Here is a 23,810-nt window from a genome sequence, read left to right on the forward strand (position 1 = left end):
ATTACACTAAGTAAAAGAAGCCAGTCACAAAAAAGACAAATCTGTATGATTCCACTTATATGAAGCATCCAAGTAGTTAGAGTCAAAAAGAATGAAGAATGCTAGTTGCCAGAGGCTGATAGGAAAGTAATGGGGAGCTGTTCAAGGGAGTTTCAGTTTTGTTTTTTTTAAAATATATTTTCATTAGAGATAGGGTCTCGCTGAGTTGCTAAGTGCCTCGCTAAATTGTTGAGACTGGCTTTGAACTCCTGATCCTCCTGTCTAAGCCTCCTGAGCTGCTTGGCAATTTGTTTTGCAGATGAAAAGGTAGTTCTAGAGAGCTGTTGCATGACAGTGTGAATACAAATGAAGCTACTAAACTATACATTTACAAATAGTTGTACGAAAGATGGTAGGGATGGAGGAAAAGCTGGGATTGAATCCAAGTTTATAAAAAACTCATTCTTTTGGTAGTTATCACTACTTTTTCTTTCTTTTTTTTTTTTTTTTTTTTTTTTTTTGTCGTACTGAGGATTCCATTCAGGGACTCGAGGATGTTAGCAAAGTGTTCGAACGCTGACATACACCCTCAGCCCTTTTTGAGGCAGAGTTTCACTCAATTGCCCGTGCTGGCCTCGAACTTGCCATTCTGCCTCAGCTTCCAGAGTAGCTAGGATTACAGGACTGCGCCACCGTGCCCAGAGTGTTTGCTATATGGTTTCATCTTATTGGTTCGAGATACTATAGGGCCACTATTACTTTTTTCATTTTTCTGACCTATTTTCTCTACCAAGCTCTCCATCTGCCATATTTCATATCGTCACGTTCGCCCAGAGGGAAGTTCTGGGCGTGGGGAGAGCGGCAGCAATGCTGCGCGAGAGCCTATGCCTCTCGGCGCCGAACTGTTGCCTGGCAGCTCAGCCCAGGCCGCGAAGGCTCAACCACGTTCTCGCGGGGAGAGACGTGGTTTTCACACGAGAATTTATAATTCCACCCTACTTCCGTAGCGTCACGTGATTCGCGCCTGCGTCTTCGCCTTAAGGTCTCTTCTGGTATCCGACTGGCTGTTAACTTGGCTACAGTGAGTCGCGAGGTCCATTTCGGAAGTAGACGCTTTGACTTTCGCTTCCTTAGCGGAAGCTTGTCCGACCTGGCGGTCGATTCGTAGCGGAAGTTCGTCACGTCGCAGTTGTCTCCGCACAGCGGATGTGTGTCGCCCCTGAGGTGACGCTGGGAAGTGCTTGCAGCCTCCGCCGCTGCCTTCTAGTTGAAGCGCTATGGAGGGAGAGAGGAAGAACAACAACAAACGGTGGTATTTTACTCGAGAACAGCTGGAAAATAGCCCATCCCGTCGTTTTGGCCTGGACCCAGATAAAGAACTTTCTTATCGCCAGCAGGCGGCCAATCTTCTTCAGGACATGGGACAACGTCTTAACGTGTATCCTTGTGGCCTAGGCCTTCGGCCTTAGAGTCGGTTCTGCACTGCCCCGGCATTCAGGCCTCAGGCTCTGGCGGGGAAGGAAGGGGGTAAGAAGGTCGGCCAGAAGCTGGATGTCTAGTGGGGAGAGCCCACGATGGGGCAGACCGAAGCTGTTCATGCGAGGGAAGCGAGGCGGAGTCAATTTCCCGCTCGCTCACCGGTGCCACCAACCTTGCCGGGAATTCGTATCTTTTCCTGGCTTTGTGTTTTAGCCAATCCTTCTTAGGCCTTCTTCACTGTGTTCTGACCTGGTTTCGTGACTTTGAGATTCTCCTTTCTTCTGTGTCTTAGGAGTCTGGTAGAAGTTTCACTGTTGACGTCTGCCCCCCAAACTTAGTGTGTAAAAAATAGTTTCGGGACAAAGCTGAACTAGGCAGGGTCCCATCGGTGGTTCAAAATCCGTTCCTCCTAATTCATAGCTATGCAAATAACCTGTTAAGTTCTTGGCTGTCTTGCCTGTAAAATGGACACCTCTTGCATTTGATTCTGTGCCCCCCAAAATGCTTAGCATTCAGACGTTTAAATAGTAGTTGTTTGCTAGAGTGTTACAGAATTTCAAAGTTAGAAAAGTCAATTTAGGTTTGGAGGGATGTAGACCTATGGATCTAATGTTTAGTTTACCAAATGTTGTGCCCTTAAGTTACTCAGGGTACTGGCGAGTATTCGTTTTCGTCATGTTTCAAAGATTAGGCAATTTATTTTTATTTGTCAGAAAATTTACTCATTTTGTGGCCGAGAAAACTAATATAGTTTTAAAGTTATTTTCACTCTGCTTTAATTTTTTTTTCTTGGTGAAGCTTCTGTTTATGCAGCTTTCACTTAAATTTGTTGCAGACTGTGATGTTTGTGCCTTAAGGATGTGTTTGTTTTTTCAAAATAGGTGTCCTCTTTATTGCCAGTTTGTTTCCTAAGCTTCCAGTCTGTGGAATTAAACCCCCAACCCCCTAGTTCTATTTCAGTGTATCCTTAAAATTCCTTTTGTAGTATTTAGGTTGTTGCCATTATGGGACTGTGTCATCTTTATACTGCACACTGAGCACATTGTCTGCTGAGGTCTTTATTTTTTTGTGCTGCTAGAGATCAAATCTAGGGCTTCACCCAAGCTAGTAGGCAAGTGCTCTACCGATGTGCTCCATTCCCAGACCTGCTGACATCTTTAGAAGTAAAGCACTTAAAAATTTTTCTATATAGCTCAGAGGTAGAGTGCAGGCAAGTGCAGTGTTTGAAAAATGTTTTATTTTTAGTAAATAAATATCAATTCATTTCACAGTGTTTCTAGCCATCAGGATCACCAGGTGAAAATGCAGGGAGAAGTGGAATTGAAAGGTGAGAGATAGTGGAAATATGCCCAGGGGCCAAATTAGGGAAGACCTAGTAAAACTTGTTAAAGAGATGACCTGAGGTATCAGATCATCATTACAGGATTTGTAGAAGGTAAATGACCGAAAGTTCTAAAAATTAGTTTTGTTATAAATCTTGATTCACATATCCTGAGAAGTTTATTTTGTTGTTGTTTGTTCATTCAGTAAATTTATATTAAATACCCCTTATGTGGAAGGAATTATGCTGTCAATAGGCAGTTAATAATTTTGGCAAAAGAAAACAACACCTCCTTTTTATTTGGAAAGGTAAGTATGATTTTCACTTAGGACTGTGCTTGGCCATTTGGTCTTTTTGTCGGGGGAGACAGATTATATTTTGGGAATTATGCTGCCTATCTACTTGATTTGGACCTTAACTTGAGTACTTCAGCTCACAATTGACTATCAACACAGCTATAGTATACATGCATCGATTCTACATGATTCAGTCTTTTACACAGTTTCATCGAAATGTAAGTATAATTTCTTGTATGGTGTAATCTTTTGTGATTGATTTCAGCTCCCTGTTTTTGGTAGGTCTTTGCTACTGAATTGGCAGTTGAATTTTAGTATGTAGCATTGATCCCTTTCATTATGTGTCAAACTACTGTTCCGAATTCAGCCTTACAATTTGCTGTGAAGTGTCTAGTTTTCTGGTAGGGTAAGTTTATCCATAGAGTAGGTGGATTCTCTCATAAAGAAATAGATAATTGAACACTTAGTAAATTAATGTTTTGAGTTAGAGGAGTAGCATTAAAGGGAAAATCATGCTTAAATTAAGTAAAATGTTTAAAGAGGTAAATATGAATATGGTCAGAAAGGCAAATGAATATAAGTTATTTAAATTCTTTCAGACGTCTTTGATAAAATTTTGATGAATGATCGTTGGAGGCAAAGGTACATTATGTGATAATCACTGGGAAATGACTCAAGAACAAGAGAAAGAAAATAATAGTAATGAAAGAACTTTTTTCTTGGACAGAATTGTAAATACAGTAGTGCTATTTTCAATTTTGCTACCTGAAATGGTATTATATAACATTATTATAAATGACTTGAAAGTGAATACATAGTGATATCCCTGTTGCAGGTAAGACTATATTTGTTTAATGAACTCCCTAGATAATAGGAATAATCTTGATCAGCACTTTGGATTTGTGAGTCAAATATTTTATTATTGAACTCAGTGCCTCACACGTACTGGGCAAGTGCTCTAACACTGAGCCACAATCCTAGACTCCCTTTTTTTCCTTTTCTTTTTACATTGTTCTGGGGATTAAACCCAGGGATGCTTTACCCCCACCCTATATCCTCAGCCCTTTTTATATTTTGCTTTGAGACAGAGTCTCACTAAATTACCAGTGCTGACCTTAAACTCCTGCTTTATCCTTCCAAGTAGCAAGTAACTAGGATTATAGATGTATGCTACTGTACCTGGCTCATTAGTTTCGCATCTTTTTAAATGGCTATGTAATGTTTGCTTACCATCATTTATTGAACTAGCTTAGCTCCTTATTGGTGGACATTCAGGTTGTTTCTCATTTATTATAAATGTTACATGGGATGGTCTTACAATTATAAAGTACACTTATGTGAGATTTTAATGTAAATTCCAATAGGTAGAATTTCTAGGCCCAAAGGTATGCATATGTACAAGTTTTGAAAGATAGGACTGTTCAGGAAAGGGTCTTTTTTCTACATTCAAACTAACCACAAATATTCATTACTTCTTAAAAAATATTTGGTTTTTTCGGGCTGGGGATGTGGCTCAAGCGGTAGCGCGCTCACCTGGCATGTGTGTGACCCAGGTTCGATCCTCAGCACCACATACAAACAAAGGTGTTGTGTCCGCTGAAAACTAAAAAATAAATATTAAAAAAGATTCTCTTTAAAAAAAATTTGATTTTTAGTTACAGGTGGACACAGTGTCTTTATTTTATATTTATATGGTGCTGAGGTTTGAACCCAGTGCTTCACATATGCTAGGTGAGCTCTCTACCTCTGAGCCACAACCTCAGCCCCCAAATATTCATTAATTTAAGAAATTTTTATTGAGTTCTAATTGCTTGTCAAGTTCAAGGGATACATTGGTGAATGAGAAAGATAGGGTCTGAAATTATTATTATTTAAAAAAAAAATTTCTGGTTGTAGGTAGACACAATACCTTTATTTTTATGTGGTACTGAGGATCCAACCCCCTGCCTCACCCATGTTAGATGAGCTCTGTACCACTTAGCAACAACCCCAGCCCCTGACATTATTTTCTTAATTTACTTTTCTTCAATTAATAAAGTTGAGCTTCTTTTGCCTTTGGTTCTGGTTCTCATGATATTGAAATAAATGAATGCGGGCTGGGGATGTGGCTCAAGTGGTATCGTGCTCGCCTGGCATGCTTGGGGCCCGGGTTCGATCCTCAGCACCACATACAAACAAAGTGTATGTCCGCCAAATACTAAAAAATAAATATTAAAATTCTCTCTCTCTCCCTCTCCCTCTCTCTCACTCTCTCTTTAAAAAAGAAAGAAAGAAATGAATGGAAAACTGTTGATACCCTTTGCCCCTTTTTTAGTGTTCTGGTGTGTGTTATCTCTCTTTTTTTGGTGGTACCTGGGATTTAACCCAGGGGCTCTCTCCCACTGAGCTACACTCTAAGCTCTGAGGCTTGTCCTTGAACTTGCCATCCTCCTGCATCAGCCTCCCCTGTTTCTGGGGTTAGAGATGTGCTCCATCATGTCCAACTTGTTCTTACTTTATATGAGCTCTTTATGTATTAGAGCTATTGTCAGATGATGTGAATATTTTTTTCTCATTTTGTTGTATTTCTTTTATAGTGTTTTGGATCCTAGTGCCCATGCCTTTCTTTTGTTTTTGTTCTTTTTTGATTTGCTGCCTGGAATTGAACGTGGGGTGCTTAACCACTGAGCCACATCCCTGACCCCTGCTTTTTTTTTTTTTTTTTTATTGTTGGTCGTTCAAAACATTACATAGTTCCTCATACATCATATTTCACAGTTTGATTCAAATGAGTTATGAACTCCCAATTTTATCCCGTATACAGATTGCTGCATCACATCAGTTACCCTTCCATTGATTGACATATTGCCTTTCTAGTGTCTGATGTATTCTGCTGTCTATATTATTCTCTACTATCCCCCCTCCCCTCCCCTCCCCTCCCCTCCCCTTTTCTCTCTCTACCCCTTCTACTGTAAATCACTTCTTCCATTTGAATTATCTTGTCTTACCCCTCCTTTCCTCTTATATGTCATTTTGTATAACCCTGAGGATCGCCTTCCATTTCCATGCGATTCCCCTTCTCGTTTCCTTTCCCTCCCACCTCTCAACCCTGTTAATGAAAATCTTCGTCTCAAGCTCTTCGTCCCTACCCTGTCCTTGTTTCCTCCCCTTATATCAGAGGAGTCATTTGGTATTTGTTTTTTAAAGATTGACTAGCTTCACTTAGCATAATCTGCTCTAATGCCATCCATTTCCCTCCAAATTCTATGATTTTGTCATTTTTAAATGCAGAGTAATACTCCATTGTGTATAAATGCCACATTTTTTTAATCCATTCATCTATTGAAGGGCATCTAGGCTGATTCCACAATCTTGCTATCGTGAATTGTGCTGCTATGAACATCGATGTAGCAGTGTCCCTGTAGCATGCTCTTATTAGGTCTTTAGGGAATAGACCGAGAAGGGGAATAGCTGCTGACCCCTGCTTTTTAAAAATTTTTTATTTTGGGGGCTGGGGATGTGGCTCAAGTGGTAGTGCGCTCGCCTGGCATGCGTGCGGCCCAGGTTTGATCCTCAGCACCACAGACAAACAAAGATGTTGTGTCCGCTGAAAACTAAAAAATAAATATTAAAATTCTCCCTCTCCTCTCTCTTAAAAAATAAAATTTATTTTGAGACAGGATCTTGTTAAGTTGCTTAGGGCCTGCTAAATTGTTGAGGCTGGCTTTGAACTTGTAATCCTTCTGTCTCAGCCTCCTTAGGCACTGGGATTACAGGGGCACCACTGAACCGGGCTATTTTGTTTTTGAAGATTTTTTATTGCGGTTTACATACAATAAAGCACAAAAATCTAAAGCATACAAATTGATTAATTCTTGTATTATATAAATTTTGTAATTAACACATTGGTAGAGATATGTTAGTGCTTTTCAATTGAAATAGATTTTATTTATTTAGTAGAGGTGGTTAAATCACTTTTCTTCACTTAAATTCAGGAACTCTATTTACTGTCTATGAGAGAAGAAATTTAACCTTATTAATTGAATTTCTATATTATTTTAAATGCTTTCGTGAAAAGTGGTGAAATATAAAAGTAATAGGTGGATTTTGTGTGTTTATGTTATATTTTATATATTTCAGGACATGCTAGAGACTCAAACAGCAGTGATAACAACAACAAAAAGTTGGCTGTGGGTGTGGCTGGGGTTATGGCTTAGTGGTACAGCACTTGCCTAGGACAGGTGTGGTCCTGTGGTCGATCCTCAGCATCACATAGAAACAAACAAATAAATAAAATTAATTAAAGAAAAGTTGGTTGCAGTTGTGGCTCAGTGGTAGAACACTTGTCTAGCTTGTGAGGCCCTGGTTCAATCCCTGTTCAATCTTTATTATGGCCAAAACAAAAACAAAACAAAAAACCCCTGTATTTTTAATGTATAAAAAGTTTGATTATGTGTATTTTGACTTATTTTGACTCTTTAAGAGATAAAGCTTAATGGTGGAACCTTTGGGAAAGTGACCATAGGCCTCAGAATTCTCCTGTTTATAGTCATTGATAGTATCTATTTCATAGAATAGTTGATAAGGTTTAATTAAATTAATTGTTTAAAGTGCCTGCTCAAAGTAGACAGACAATAACTTTTTAAAATATATATATATATTTAGTTGTCAGTGGATCTTTATTTTGTTTATTTATTTGTATGTGGTGCTGAGCTTTGAACCCAGTGCCTCACATACTCTAGGCAAGTGCTGTACTGCCAAGCTACAACCCCAGTTCCAACAACTATTTATTTATTTAGTTCTAGGTGGACACACAATATATTTATTTCATTTTTATATGGTGCTGAGGATCGAACCCAGTGCCTCACACGTGCTAAGCAAGCACTCTACCACGCCACAAACCCAGCCCCCAATAACTAATTTTTTAATGGAAAAAAATTTTTACTCTTAAATTGGTATAAGAATCTCTTAGAGAAACTTTGCCTTTGATGGGAAAATTATTGATAAACAAACTCTAAAATGATCCCATGAGATGTGTATTCCATTAGATTTTTTTTTCTCAGCATAAATATTTTTAGTGCTGCCCTATTTTTCCAGAGTGATGCTTATGTTTCTTTTTTATTTCTACTGTTTTTGCCTGTTCTAAACTTTATTTTCCAATGCCTGAGTTACTATATTCTTCTTTCTTAAAAATTAACTTTTAATGTTTCTCATCTTTTCATCCTTCTAGTCCTATCTGCTAATTTTCCTAAATATTTCTTATATTTCACATTTTTTTCTAAAATCTTTTGTGTCATTCTTGTTAAAGATCTTTAATATCTATTTCATTTAGCTATTCAGTTTAGTGTTCAAATGTTCTTCATGGGCTGGAATTGTAGCTCACATGTAGAGGGCTTGCCTAGTACACGTGAAGCACTGGGTTCGATCCTCAGCACCACATAAGAATAAGTAAAATAAAAGTATTGTATCTATCTGCAACTAAAATATGTGTGTGTGTGTGTGTGTATTTTGGGGGGGGGGTTACCAGGGATTGAACTCAGGGACACTGGACACTGGACCACTGAGCCACATCTCCAGCCCCATTTTGTATTGTATTTAGAGACAGGGTCTCACTGAGTTGCTTAGTGCCTTGCTTTTGCTGAAGCTGGCTTTGTACCATGATCCTCCTGCCTCAGCCTCCTATGCCACTGAGATTACAGGTGTGCGCCACTGTGCTCGACTACAACTAAAAATATTAAAAAAAATATATTCTTCATATTCTGAGACTTCATATCTCTAGCCCCCTCATACTCATATTTTCTTTCATGCCCATTTTCTTCTAATTCTTTATTACTAAGGACTGAGGAATGGGCTGGGGATATGGCTCAAGCGGTAGCGCTCTTGCCTGGCATGTGTGCGGCCCGGGTTCGATCCTCAGCACCACATACAAACAAAGATGTTGTGTCCGCCAAAAATTAAATATAAATATTAAAATTCTCTCTAAAAAAAAAAAAAACTTTGAAAAAAAGGACTGAGGGATACATATGTAGCAAGCTCAATATACAAATGAAACAAATGAGAAGGAAAAGAATTGTTACTATGAATTGAGTGTGTGGAATAAATTTTATTTAGAAAAATATAACAGGAAACAGTGGTGATACAAATAAGTATTAGAATGTTTCAGTTCTAGTTAATAAAGTGAAATGTTTTAAATTCCATAAAATTACATTTCTTTGACTCCTGGTAAATTTTAGCTCTTACCATTGCAATCTTTGATTCATTGATATATTTTAAAATTAATTAATTTTCCTTGCAGCCCTCACAAATGCTAGACAAGGACTTAGCCACTGAACTATACACCCCTATGTTCTTTTTATATTATTTAGTGTCTGAGTTTGTTGTCTACTTGTTTATTGGCTTGAGTTTTTTTCCTTCCTAGATGCTTTCTTGTATAATTTTGTGAGTATAATACTGGGCTTTGTATTTTTTTAGATTTGATATTTATATTTGTAAATGATGTGATTTACATACAGTAAAATTCATTGTTTTAAAGTATACAATTCACTAGTGTTTAGTATACTCATAAAGTTGTATAACCCTCATCATTATGTAATTTCAAAACATTTACATCACCCCAGAAATATCTCATCTGTTAGTAGTCATTCCTACTCTCATTGTAACCCCTGGCATCCATTAACATTTTTGTTTCTATAGATTTGCCTCTTCTGGATATTTCAATTTACTGTTTAAAAAACATAGAGTGCCAGGTATGATGTTGCATATCTGTAATCCCAGCAGCTTGGGAGGCTGAGGCAGGAGGATAGTGAGTTCAAAGCTAGCTTCAGCAATTTAGCGAGGCTCTAAGCAATTTAGCAAAACCCTGTCTCTAAATAAAAAAAATAAAAAATAAAAAAATAAAAAGGGATGAGGATGTGGCTCAGTGGTTAAGTGCCCCTGGATTTAGTCCCTGGTACAAAAAAAGCCCAAAAAACCCAAAACAATGATTTGATACAAATTAAAGAATCTCACTTTTAATTAGGAAGCTGTTTATGAATAGTTGCTTTACCCAGCAATAACTTTTAACCATAGTTTGAAGGATTGATGTTTGAAAGTTGACATGGATTAATGGATAGGAGAGAGAAAGATGTTATACTTAAGGGGAAAAGTGTAAATGAAACAACAAAGTTGGGAGAAGCAAAGAACTTGATTTGAGACTTAACTTGACTTTTCATCAACCTTGATCTAGAAATAAATAAGTATGATTTATTTATTGTTTTTATCTAGTCTGTGGCTCCTGCAGCTTTGTTTCTGGCGGCTAAAGTGGAGGAACAGCCAAAAAAATTGGAACATGTCATCAAGGTAGCACATGCTTGTCTCCATCCACAGGAATCACTTCCTGATACTAGGAGTGAGGTAGGAAAGTGATTACATTTTTTTTTTTTATTGCAACAGTGTTATAACTTTAATTTGGTGAAGTTTGAATGTGGGCTTAAGTTTTTTTTTTTTACTTACTATATCCAAAATATTTTCCCATTTTAATTAATTTTCTACCTTTTTATTTATTTGGTGGTGTTGGAAATTGAACTCTGCGCCTAATGCGTTTTACCACTGGGATACATATCCAGCCCTGAAGGCATTCTTATAGATAGATTTTTGTTGTGGAAACATTGAAGAAATAAGTTCTGGGGACTGCGGTTGTAGCTCAGTGCTGGAGCACTTGCCTAGCACTGGGTTTGATCCTCAGCACCACATAAAAATAAATAAATAAATAAAATAAAGGTATTGTGTCCTCTACAACCAAAAAATAAAGAATAAAAATAAATGAGATCTGTTGCTAGTTTTTTCAGACTAACTTAAATCTTAGTGTGAAAATGAACTAAATCTCTGGGTCGTTTGAAAGAAATTGTAGGGGCTGGGGTTGTGGCTCAGCAGTAGAGTGCTTGCCTAGCATGTGTGAGGCCCTGGGTTCGATCACATAAAAATAAATATATAAAATTAAAGATATTGTGTCCAACTAAAAAATAAAATATTAAAAAAAAGGGAATTGTAAAAATCACATAGAAAATTCAGACACTCAAGAAACAGTTTAGCTGGGCTCAGTAGTGCACGACTGTAACCCACAGTGGCTTGGGAGGCTGAGGCAGGAGGATTTCGATTTCATAGCCAGCCTCAGCAACTTAGTGAGGCCCTAAGCAACATGGTGAGACCCTGTCTCTAAATAAAATATAAAAAAGGGCTGGGGGATGTGGCTCAGTGGTTAAGTGCCCCGGTTTAGTTTGTTCAGAAGAAAACCCATTTATTTCATAGAGGACCCATGCATTCATTTTAAGAGATTTAAATAATGTCACATCAGAAATCCATAATTTTTCTCCAGTCTGTTATGAATGTCAGCCCTCTAAGTACTCCCCAGTTTGTTGACTTCTAAAACCAAGAGTTTCCCTTTTTTAAGAAAGTCAAGCTGGGCACAGTGGCACACACCTGTAATCCCAGCGGCTGGGGAGGCTGAGGCAGGAGGATCACAAGTTCAAAGCCAACCTCAGCAACAGCAAGGTGCTAAATAAGCAAGTCAATGAGACCCTGTCTCTAAAATAAAATACAAAATAGGGCTGAGGATGTGGCTCAGTGGTCAAGTGCTCCTGAGTTCAATCACCAGGACCAAAAAAAAAAGGTCAGGGTGGAAGAAAACAAAAAGCTATATATACAAACATAGTATAAAGTTCTGGAAGGGTATATATGGAACTGTAATTAGCAGCAGCATCCTAGGAGATGAGAAGATGAATTTTAACTTGTATTTGAAATGTTATTTTTTTCTTTTTTCTTTTGAACTTGTGATCCTCATCCTCAGGTTCCCAAGTTGCTGGGATTATAGGCGTGCAGCACCTGGCCTAGTTATGTTCTTTTATTTTTTGTGGTGCTGGGGATTGAACCCAGGACCTTATGCATTCCAGGCAAGCACTCTGCCAACTGAGCAATATCCCCAGCCCCCTAATTGTTTTGCATGTAAGTGTCTGGCCTTCATTTTTCTCTTTAGGTCACACTGGTACCTCTTGTTAAAGAGTGATTGCTATAGATTTTTTTAGATTTGAAGACTAGTAAATGCTACTGATTCATGTAATTGAGTTAACAAAATAAAACACAAACAAATCCCCACTTTCCTTTTTCTAAAGTATATTTACATAATTTCTTACCTGAGCCTGCAGCCCTTATGAAAGAGTTAGGGAAAAATATTTTCTCTACTATATGGAAAGGAGAACTAGCAAAGTTTCAGTCCTTATTAGATTTATTCAAATCATAGAACTAAGTGGGAAGTTAACTACAGAACTCCTGACCCAGATCTCATTTTCCTAGAGACTATTGCTTTCCAGTAGAAATAAAATGAAAGCCACATTTGTGAAAATTGAAACATTTTAAGTTTTCATTAAATTTTATTAAAAATCCTGATTTTGGAGGCTGGGTTTGTGAGCTCAGTGATAGAGTGCTTGCTTAGCATCTATAAGGCCCTGGATTCTATTCTTGGCACTATAAAAAAAAAAATCTTCACCAAAAAATAATTTTAATATAATATATTTTATATAACTTAAGGTATCTAAAATATTTTCATTTTAGCATATATTATTTAAAAGTTACTAAATTTTACATTCTTTTTTAAAGATTAAGTGTTTAAAATCCATTGTTTATTTTATAGCAATGTGGCACATTTCAATTTAGACTACCTTTGTTTCAAGTTTTCTATAGTCACATGTGGCTAGTGGCTATCGTTTTATCTGGCACAAAGCTGAAATTTTTTTGTTCATTTTTCCTTTGAACTCATGTTAGTTTTTAGAAATCTAGTATTATCCCAAAGAGATGCTTACAATACTGTAGAAAGGATTCTGCAAATATATTTTGATGGTGTTGGAAAAAGGTGGTGTTATTAATTTTTTGTGTCTAAATCATTTTAATTTTAAAACTTAAAATGTCAGGCAACTTAGAGAGAGGCCTTGTTTTTTTAAATAAAAAATAAAAAAGACTGGGGTGTGGCTCAGTGGGTAAGTGCCCTGGATTCAATCTCTGGATTTACCCAAAAAAAAAAAAAAAAATCAGTCTGAAAATGAACTGTATCTGGTGCTTTCTCTGTTTTCTGTAGCCATATATAAAGTATTACTACTTGTATCTGGTTTACTTTTTTTGGGTGGGCAGTGGACTGGGGATTGAACTCTGAGGGGTACTCAGCCACTTAGACACATCCCCATCCCTAGTTTATGTTTTATTTAGAGGCAGGGTCTCACTGAATTGCTTAGTACCTTGCTTTTGCTGAGACTGGCTTTGAATTTGAAATCCTTCTGCATCAGCCTCCCAAGCCGCTGGGATTACAGGTGTGCATCACCACATCTGGCTATTTTTTTTTTTTTAAATAAAGGAGAATCTGTGCCAATTAGATATAGGGATAAGGATTGTATTTCAATTCCTATTCTACCTCCTAACTCCACCTCTGCCTTTCATTGTTTTTTTTTTTTTCTGGAAGGAATTGATAGTTGTTTATACTTGATATATTATGCCTTTTTAGGAAATAATTTTTGACTTCTCATCTATAGGCTTACCTGCAACAAGTTCAAGATCTGGTGATTTTAGAAAGCATAATTTTGCAAACTTTAGGTAAGTTTATTTTCCTTTAAAAAATCAAAAATCATTTGTGTAAATAATGATTTGATATTAAAAATTACAAAATAGCAAACAGTAAGAAAATCCCTTGGGAAGATTTTTGCAAAGTATTGCATATGTTTCTGGATTATAGAGGTTGTAGAATTTAGAGTTGAACCTTACCTGTACCAACAGGGTAAAATATAGGTATAGTTGACTTTTGAAATAGCAGTAAGGTTTTTTTTTTTTTTCTTTTTCCCCTACTCTAGGGTTTTTAATTTACCTTTTTTAGGGTTTGGCAGTTTTTAACCTGATAAATAATGGCAAAACTATCTAAAGAACAATTTTCCTTCTGTCCATTATTCTCTTCATTCAGTCATTATATTTAAATACTGCATTTGTTTGTAAAATTGGTAACTAGTGTTCAGCATAGCACAGTGGAAGTGGAGGAATTCAAGCCATAATGGTTGTGTGGGCAACTCTGATGATGCATAGCAAATATGAAAATAAGGATTTTGTTTTTCTTGTTCTTTAGGGCTGACATTTTTCTTTAGGTAGGATAGGATTTCATGAGTGGCATTTGAATGTTATTGGTACAACTGGTTTTTTTTTTTCACATGTATTTGTGCATTTTGAGTTCTTTCAGCTATTCAGGTGGTTGAAGTGGAAAGATTGCAAATTTGAATCTAGTCTTAGGGAGACCCCATCTCAAAAATGAAATGAAAAGGGCCAGTGAGGTTCAATTTCCAGTATTAACACTCCCCCATTTTTTCTTTTAAATGTAGAAACAAGTAAGATCTAATTCACAAAAATAAGTTATCCTTTCAGAATAATTTACATCATGTAAATTTCTCAGTATTTATTGTATCTAGAAAATTTTAGTTATATACTTAAGAAAGTAAACTTACTTCAAAAGTAATTTTTATAGGCACACTGATCCTGCTTAAGTAATTTTTGTAAAGACCATTTGAAATTGGATAAAATGATCAGTATCTATTGTAACATGATGAGATGGAATAAAACCAAGATGAGAGGTATAGTTTTTAAAATATTTTTTCAAGAATAAGCTTTAGAAGGTAGTTCGAGTGACTGCTTCTTCTAGATTATATTATGTTCTGTTGTCCCTAAAATGTTTTGTGTTTAGAGGTTTTTAGTTCTTCAGTGGTTTTGAGATCTTATTGGTACTCTCTAGCTAGAGTGTAACAGCTGTGGAGATAATATATTTAGAGAAGAATATACTCTGTACTGCGTACTTTGACTTAGTCTCTGAACAGTAATGTTTGGAGAGAGAAATGAGGGCGGCCTTTAATGATGACTCAGATAAAAGAAATCTCAAATGTGTTGAATATCTTTAGCTTTTTAACCAGTTTTTTTTTTTTTTTTCTTGAAGGCTTTGAATTAACAATTGATCACCCACATACACATGTGGTAAAGTGCACTCAGCTTGTTCGAGGTAAATAATACACTTGCTTTGGCCAGAAGCTGAATTGAAAGTAATTGACTTCAATCAAAATTATTGGTCCTGGCTTGGAGTTTTCCTTTTGGGGTTCTTATTATTGCTTTTAGATGATTTACAGTTAAGAGAGAGTTAACACATTGAGGGTATTTGTCAAAGATTGGGGGGAGATTTTGAAAAATCACCAAGTGCTAAGTATCTAATGGTAACTTTAAGGAAGTCTTGGGAGTGGGTGATCTTATTTTAATTGTAGGGCTGATTAAAGACCATTCAGATGATTGAGTAGAATTTATTTGATCTTATTTCCATGCATGACAATCCCTTTGTAGGACTTTTCTTCTTATTCTAGTTTAATGATAGTAGCTCTAATTGAATGAAACCTAGTTCTTTATTTTATTAATTTGATTATTTTTTTTGCAGAGGAAATCAAACCCAAGGCCTCACACATGCTATGTAAACAATTTACTACTGAGCTATACCCCCACTCCTCAGTTTCTTTTATTTCATTTACATAGTAGTATCAAGAATATCGGGTGTAGCTCAGTGTAGAACACTTGCCTAATACATGTGTGGTCCTGGATTTGATCCCTACCATCCATTGCCAAAAAAAATCTGGACACCTTTGTATATTTAATGCCTTTTAGAGATTTGTAGACCAAACTGATGATTGGCCTTATTTTACATTTTAATAATGTAATTATTAAATTAAAAATTCCCAAAGTTTTCCAGATTACATTGTATTTGAAGCATTAAAATTACACATGAGCAAAGATAGGGTTAAACAGAGACAGATTTAATATTAAAAAGACTTAATTCTAAAGAAGATAAAAGAATGTATGTAATCTCAGCTACTGTGGAGGCTGAGCAGGATGATTACAAGACCAGCCTTGGCAATTTAGCCAGAGCCTGTCTCAAAATTAAATAAGTAAAAGGAGTTGGGGACATAGCTGTTGTAAAGCACCCCTGGATTCAATCTATAGTACTGTCAAAAGAAGAAAAAAGATCAAAATTTGCTTTGTCCTCAGAAGAGATTTTTTATAGGAGGGGGAACGTGGTGTTTTTCATTTCATTTATGTTAAACAATTGAAACTATTTGAGGTCTAGGGATTAAATTACAGGCTACTCAATTAAAAACTTTTTTTTTCCCCCTAAGCAAAAGTCACTTTTCCCAAATTCATCAGGGTCTTCTAGATTCTTATCTTGCTGCCAGATCATATTAGTTCATCCCCTGGCTTAATGTTTCTCAGTGATCCCTTGGATCAGAATGTCTGTGTTACTTATTAAAAATTGCTTGTCTCCTTCTTCCGACATATTGAATCACACTCTAGGGAGCAAGTTTATTAATTACATTTTTAAAAATTTTTTTTAGTTGTCAATGAACCTTTATTTGACTTGTTTATACGCAGTGCTGAGAATTGAACCCAGTGCTTCACATATGCTAGGCAAGCGCTCTACCACTGAGCTACAAGCCCAGCCCCTCATTTATTACATTTTAAAACAAATACCCTCAATACCTAATATGCAGAATAAAGCTTGAGTCTCTAGGTCTGGAATCAGCATAGTTATTAACATTAAAATAATTAAAATAAAAAAAATCATTGTGGTGGCACACAGCCTTGCTCAGGCTGTAAGCAACCTGATGAGACCTTGTCTCAAAATCAAAAAGAAAAAGGTCTGGGGATATGACTCAGTAGTTAGGCGACCTTAGGTTCAATCAACCTGATTGAGCCAGATGTTTAGCATATATTAGCACCTGGGCTTAATCCCCAGTGCCTCCCCCCCCCAAAAAAAAAAATTTGTTATTTCCTTTAGTAGAATATAAAAATCAGGCGATGAGATATTTCTGCCTCATTTACTACTCTATTTCACACAGTAACTTGTAAATATAAATACTTACTAAATATTTGTTGATTATAAATGGCAGTAATAACTTTTCCCTTTTTTTTTTTTTTTTTTAGCAAGCAAGGACTTAGCTCAGACATCGTACTTCATGGCAACCAACAGGTTTTTATATTTCAATTTTTTCCCTTCTGTTTTTGATACAATGTGTTATAGATAATTCTCTGGTGAATGTAGTTTTTTTTTCCTGCAGTTTTCATGTTGTATCTTAGATTTCATGGTGCTTTTTAATTTGCTAAGGTGATATGATTATTTAGTAGTGATTCTTTGATTGCCTGCCTGTTCTACATGTGTTACTTTGCTTTAAAATAACTAAGAGCACAGTTCTGAAAGTTCATGTGAGTTTAGAACTCATTAGTAGTGAGTAAATATCTCATTTGGAGGATTTTGCAATGATGTTTCCTTTGCCCAAATGGACATGTGTATGTATAGAGTTGGCAATATTTTTTTTCTTTCTTTTTTTAAAAATTATTTGTATATAACTTTACTACCAAATGACTTTCTTGATTTCATCTCTGATCCTCCAGTAATGTTTGTTCATAGAAATTGAGAATACCCTTAATAAGTTCAGTTTTATGATATAAATGTGAATTTATTGAAATAAACCATCAATCAAGCAAGTTCACATTTTTTTAAAAAATATTTATTCTTAAGTTTTAGGTGGACACAAAATCTTTATTTTTCATTTATGTGGTGCTGAGGATCGAACCCAGTGCTTCGTGCATGCTAGATGAGCACAATACCACTGAGCTACAACCCCAGCCCGCAAGTTCACATTTGAGAATGATTTCTTTTTTTTTTTTGTTTTTAGTACTGGGGATTGAACCCGAGTGCTTTACCACTGGGCCACATCTCCCATCCATTTATTTATTTATTTATATTAGTTATATTTTTTAATATTTATTTTTTAGTTATAGGTGAACACAATGTCTATTTTACCTTATATGGTGCTGAGGATTGAACCCAGTGCCTCTCACATGCCCTCTACCTCTGAGCCACAACCCCAGCCCACCATAGTGGTTTTTGTCTCTGAGACGGAGTCTTGGTAAGTTGTTTAGCACCTTAGCTGAGTTGCTGAGGCTGACCTTAAACTTGTAATTGTCCTGCCTCAGCCTTCCAAATTGCTGGGATTATAGGCATGCACCACCATGCCTGGCTTGTGGTCTGTTCCTTATTTTTATTTTTTAAATTTTTTGTAGCTGTAGATGGACAGCATACCTTTATTTTATTTGTTTATTTATTTACTTATTTTATGTAGTGCTGAGGATTGAATCTGGTGGCTCACACATGCTAAGCAAGTGCTCTGCCACTGAGCTACAGCTCATCCCCTGTCTGTTCATTATTTTAAATAGTCCAGAACTATGATTGACAAAGAGAAGATGTTTTTTAGGGTATTTCCTTAGTATTTGATTAGGGATTAAATACAAAAACCTTAAAATTTTCCTTAAGTACTGAGCTTATTCTCCAGATAATAGGTAATAAAGATTTACTTCTGAGCTTTGATACTGGTCCAGAAGTTAATATTTTTAAAAAACATGGATATGTATCTTTTCTTTCTTTTTTTTTTTTTTTAAGTCCCTAGTCAGGGTATGGATTGAATTATAAGTGGAAAAGAAATTTAGAAATGTTGTTAGCCTGCACAGTGGTTAACAGAAAATCATTATATTGAGTGCTGAATCAGAGCATAGGATAGTTCTTGCCCTCTCTCTCCTGTGTATTTTTAGATTTTTTTTTTTCTTCTAATAATGGAGAGTTTTAGCTTTGGGTTGAGGATTGAGAGCTCATGACACTCTCTGTTTCCTTCCCTCTGATGTCAGCCTGCATTTGACCACATTTAGCCTGCAGTACACACCTCCTGTGGTGGCCTGTGTCTGCATCCATCTGGCTTGCAAGTGGTCCAACTGGGAGATCCCAGTCTCAACTGACGGGAAGCACTGGTGGGAATATGTTGACGCCACTGTGACCTTGGAACTTTTAGATGGTAAGTTTTAGAGTAAGGGACCTTGAAAAGCACTTGCTCTTGATTTGCCACATATCTGGCCAAAGGTGACTTTATTCAGATGAAAATAGTGAGTTAAGTTGGTTGAGGTTATTCTTGTTTTATTATCTCTGTCTCTCAGTCTTTTTTGAATGTTTTATTTGTAGAATTGACACATGAATTTCTACAGATTCTGGAGAAAACTCCCAGCAGGCTCAAACGCATTCGGAATTGGAGGGTAAGAATCATTGCTATCAATTGTTCCTTTTTTTTGGACTATATCAGGGAATATACCAGAATTGGATTTGTGTCCTGGTTTGGAATTTCCCTTTTCATAGTTGTGCAGTAATTATGACTTCATAGCTTGGATACTGGCCAGAAGTCTGTAGTTATAGGTGATAGCAGGTTTTGCTTTGTGTATGTAATACTTCTAATAATGATTATTCAGTAAGCTACATTGGTTAAATATTTTCTATGTGGAGACTGTTAGGGAAGAAAAGATGGCTTCTCTGAGAGTATTGGCTCCTAGTAGAGGCAAGATGTAGAGTTAAAAAGGTAGAGCTGATAAGCTGGGTGTGGCACATGCCTATAATTCCAGCAGTTCAGGGGACTGAGGCAGGCTCAGCAATTTAGTGAGGCCCCATCTTAAAATAAAAAGTGCTGGGGATTTGGCTCAAGATTAAGCACCCCTGTGTTCAATCCCTTGATACTAAACAACAATGAAAGGTTAGAAATGGTGTCATAATTTTATCCTTAAATCTTTGTTGAAACTTTCATATTAACTACTTTTAAAATGGGTTTTAGAATTTTTCACATAGATTGCAGCCTAAAGTTACATTTTAGATATTTTTCAAAGTCTTACTTAGGAATAATGGAATCATTCCTCCCCCGTCCCCCTCACCCCCGTACAGTGTGTTTGAAAACATTTTCCTTTGGGCTAGGGACTTAGCTTGGCAGTAGAGCACATGCTTGTCATTGTCATGTATCAGGCCCTGGGTTTGATCCTCAATACCAGAAAGTTTCCCTCATTTCTCATAAATCCATACTGATAAGTATAAATACATTCTCCTAAGTTGAGTGAGTTGCAGAGAATGTTTGCCTCCTAGAAGCTTAGGGTTAAAAGTAGGGTTGAGAGCTGGACACAGTGGTGCATACCTGTAATCCCTGATTGGGGAGGCTGAGGCATGAGGATTGCAACTTGAAGCCTACCTCAGCAACTTCACGAGGTCCTAAGCAAGATTATCTGAAAATACAAAGGACTGGAGACGTAGCTCAGTGATTAGATACTCTTGGGTTCAATTCCTGGTAAACCACCCCCACCCAAAGGAAAAAAAAAAAGCAGAAGTAGGCTTCAGAGCATATAGTTCATCTTTTACTTTAATTTCTAGAATTTAAGGACTAACTATAGTCACAAGCAAACATACTTAATGTTTATAAGTGATTTTTAGTTTAGCACAGTTTTTTGTTGCTGTTGCCTTGTAAAATTAGTATGACTTGATTGACAGTTTTAAATTCCTTTATGAGGATTATATATTTATTTGCTCTCATGTTAGGGCAGCCTCCTGCTTGTTTTGACTTATCCTGAGCAAGTACAATCTACTCATCTTACTGGATTTTAATTTAATAAATTACATGAGGTGATGTTATTTGCTTCATTTAGGCATGTCAGGCTGCCAGAAAATCAAAAGCAGATGACCGAGGAGCAGATGAAAACACTTCAGAGCAGACAATTCTCAATATGATTTCCCAGAGCTCTTCCGATACAACTATTGCGGGTTTAATGAGCATGTCAACTTCATCTACTACGAGTGCAGTGCCTTCTCTTCCAGTCTCTGAAGAGTCATCAAGCAACTTAACCAATGTGGAGATGTTGCAGGGTGAACGTTGGATATCCTCCCAACCTCCTTTTAAACTAGAACCTGCTCAGGGTCATCGGACTAATGAGAATTTAGCACTTATAGGAGTCGATCATTCCTTGCAGCAGGATGGTTCAAATGCATTTATTTCCCAGAAGCAGAGTACTAAGAGTGTGCCATCAACTAAAGTCTCCCTGAAAGAATATCGTGCAAAGCATGCAGAAGAGTTGGCTGCCCAGAAGAGGCAACTAGAGAACACAGAGGCCAATGTGAAGTCACAGTATGCATATGCTGCTCAGAATCTCCTGTCTCACCATGATAGCCATTCTTCAGTCATTCTAAAGATGCCCTTAGAGGGCTCAGAAAACCCTGAGCGGCCTTTTCTAGATAAGGCTGACAAAACATCTCTCAAAATGAGACTTCCAGTGACTGGTGGCGATAAAGCTACCTCTTCAAAACCAGAGGAGATAAAAATGCGCATTAAAGTCCATGCAGCTGACAAGCATAATTCTGTAGAGGACAGTATCACAAAGAGCCGGGAACACAAAGACAAGCACAAGACTCACCCATCTAATCACCATCATCATCATAATCACCACTCACACAAGCACTCTTACTCACAGCTTCCAGCTGCTACTGGTAACAAACGTCCAGGTGATCCAAAACATAGCAGCCAGGCAAGCACGTTAGCACACAAAACCTATAGCTTGTCTAGTTCTTTCTCATCTTCGAGTTCCACTCGTAAAAGAGGTCCCCCTGAAGAGACTGGAGGGGCAGTATTTGATCATCCAGCCAAGATTGCCAAGAGTACTAAATCCTCTTCCTTAAATTTCTCCTTCCCTCCTCTTCCTACGATGGCCCAGTTGCCTGGGCATAGCTCAGACACAAGTGGCCTTCCCTTTTCACAGCCTAGCTGTAAAACTCGAGTTCCTCATATGAAACTGGATAAAGGTCCCACTGGGGCCAATGGTCACAACACAACCCAGTCAATAGACTATCAAGATACTGTGAATATGCTTCACTCCCTGCTCAGTGCCCAAGGTGTTCAACCCACTCAGCCCCCTGCATTTGAATTTGTTCATTCTTATGGTGAATATCTCAATCCACGGGCTAGTGGAATGTCCTCCAGATCTGGCAATGCAGACAAACCCCGGCCACCACCTCTACCATCAGAACCTCCTCCACCACTTCCACCCCTTCCTAAGTAAAAAAAAAAAAAAAAAAAGAGGAGGAGAAAAAAAACTTCTCTAAAAAACATGCGCTTTTTTTTTTTTTTGACTACTGATATTGGACTGAGAAAAATGATTCCCTTATGAAATATGTCCCTCTTCTTGGACTAGGGAATAAGTTGATGTTGAGACATAGGTGGGAGGGTGGTGGAGGGCCTTGGTTATTATATCTGCTGCCTCATACATTTAACTATTTTATAGTTTTTACTGGTATTAGAGAGGTGGGAATGTGTTGAAGCTGTGAAAGATTAAGAACACTTTCTCTAGGCCTCTCCACTTCCTAATTAGGTTGATTGGGATAGTTATCTTCCCTCTTCTTGCCAGAACTGAACCATGGAGGGTTTGTTTTATCAAGTAATTGTGGGTTCTTTTGATGTTTAATATATCAGAAGAGAGGAAGTATTTAAACGTCAAAATCTTTTAAGAGACTTTAAAAAATAATTTAAAGAAAGTAAGTTATCTGTTTAGTTTTTTTATATAATTGGGAAGGGGATAAGAATTTTGCTGTGTGTATGAGGTACATAGCAATGACTGGGGGTGGGTGGGATTGGAGGGTGGGAATGTGTGCAGGGGGGGTGGGAGGGTAGGCTCTTGGCCAAGAGTTCTGAAATAGGCTCAGGCCACTTGAAGTGTTGAGACTTTTAAGTGTGTATGTAAGCGTGGGTGTGTGGGTGTTTTTAAAGTGTGTGTGTTTAAAAATCATGTTTTATCTTTCCCTCGCTGTCCTTTATCATTTTCACTTCCCAATAGTCTACTAGAGAGAACATGGTTGGCCTTGAGAACATGAAGGAAGAGGCATGTATTTCCTCCTTTATGTTGTGATTGAGGAGTAGCACTGTAATTTCTAGTTTGGGCAAGAGCAGCCAATGACCTGATTCTCAACTCCATTATCAACTTCCTTTTTACAGCTTTTGTTCTTTTCAATGCAGAACAGAGGTGGGGTTGAGGAAGAAGGGTTAGAGAGCAAGGCCAGCTTCTGTCCTACAGAATTGGGTATGTCTTTTTTTCAATTAGGCTTTGGGAAAGTGTTCAGATGAGAGTGTTCTCAGGGTCTCTGAAGGGAAGGAGATGTGCTATATATATCCTGCTTATGAAAGCCCAGACTTATGTGACAATAGTTTTCGTAGAAGACTTGGAGCTAAAGGATACTAAAAACAATGAAATTGTGATTTGAAATTCTTAGGACATTGTATTTTAAATTACATTATGAATGTAAGACTTGCTTTTTATCTGTATATCTGAAGGGAAACAGCTGCATCCTTGTGTTTGCAGCCTATATGACTTCAGATTGGAGCTTGTGAATTTAACAGTACTGGTGCCGTGAGAGTGAGCAGTACTTGTCAGCAAATATTGTTATGTATAGAATGTCCATTTTTAGATTCTAGATGGAGGTTCCTAAGGAGATTTCTAAGAGTCCCTTTAAAAAAAAAAAATCAGGATTCCTGTCATGGGTGCTTGATTATCACATATATTAGGATTGAACATTTTGATGTGGAAGGACTGAAAATGCCACATAATTCAGATCGTTTGGTGTGTCATTTGGTCTTTGTGGCATTTTTGTTATGGGAGGATGGTGCAGTTTGAATTTATCTTTTTTAATGCAACTTCCATCATGCCAAATAGTATTTAGGGGAGAAGTCTCATTCTTTTCATTGCAAGTCATAGGGAGACGGGAGTTATGTATGTGCTGTTGTATGCCATGAATGGATTGGGGGGGAAACTGGGGCAGTTAGCATTGA

General features: G+C 37.2%; 1 protein-coding gene across 4 annotated transcripts; it reads left to right on the forward strand.

The window, feature by feature from the left end:
* The first annotated feature begins 1,199 nt into the window (after positions 1 to 1,199).
* Ccnt1 (cyclin T1) lies at positions 1,200 to 22,600 on the forward strand. Of its 4 annotated transcripts, none has more exons than XM_026407028.2 (9): positions 1,200 to 1,417; positions 3,212 to 3,293; positions 10,318 to 10,446; positions 13,608 to 13,668; positions 15,044 to 15,106; positions 17,068 to 17,113; positions 18,826 to 18,989; positions 19,154 to 19,224; positions 20,647 to 22,600. In XM_026407028.2, exons 1-9 carry the CDS (start codon positions 1,257 to 1,259, stop codon positions 22,048 to 22,050), a joined length of 2,181 nt encoding a protein of 726 aa, XP_026262813.1. In that variant the 5' UTR covers positions 1,200 to 1,256; the 3' UTR covers positions 22,051 to 22,600. The 4 variants fall into 4 exon arrangements, with proteins under 4 accessions (XP_026262813.1, XP_026262815.1, XP_026262814.1 ...); XM_026407029.2 differs by having other exon boundaries at positions 1,328 to 1,644; XM_026407030.2 differs by lacking the exon at positions 19,154 to 19,224 and having other exon boundaries at positions 20,647 to 20,769.
* The last annotated feature ends 1,210 nt before the right edge of the window (positions 22,601 to 23,810 follow it).

Source organism: Urocitellus parryii, chromosome 5 (genome assembly GCF_045843805.1).
Source record: "Urocitellus parryii isolate mUroPar1 chromosome 5, mUroPar1.hap1, whole genome shotgun sequence".
NCBI lineage: Eukaryota > Metazoa > Chordata > Mammalia > Rodentia > Sciuridae > Urocitellus > Urocitellus parryii.

Coding starts and splice junctions, on each gene's coding strand:
- Ccnt1 (XM_026407028.2), top strand. CDS start 1,257: ATGGAGGGAGAGAGGAAGAACAACAACAAACGGTGGTATTTTACTCGA. Junction 3,294..10,317: donor TTACACAGTTTCATCGAAAT/GTAAGTATAATT, acceptor GTTTTTATCTAG/TCTGTGGCTCCTGCAGCTTT. Junction 19,225..20,646: donor AACGCATTCGGAATTGGAGG/GTAAGAATCATT, acceptor TGCTTCATTTAG/GCATGTCAGGCTGCCAGAAA.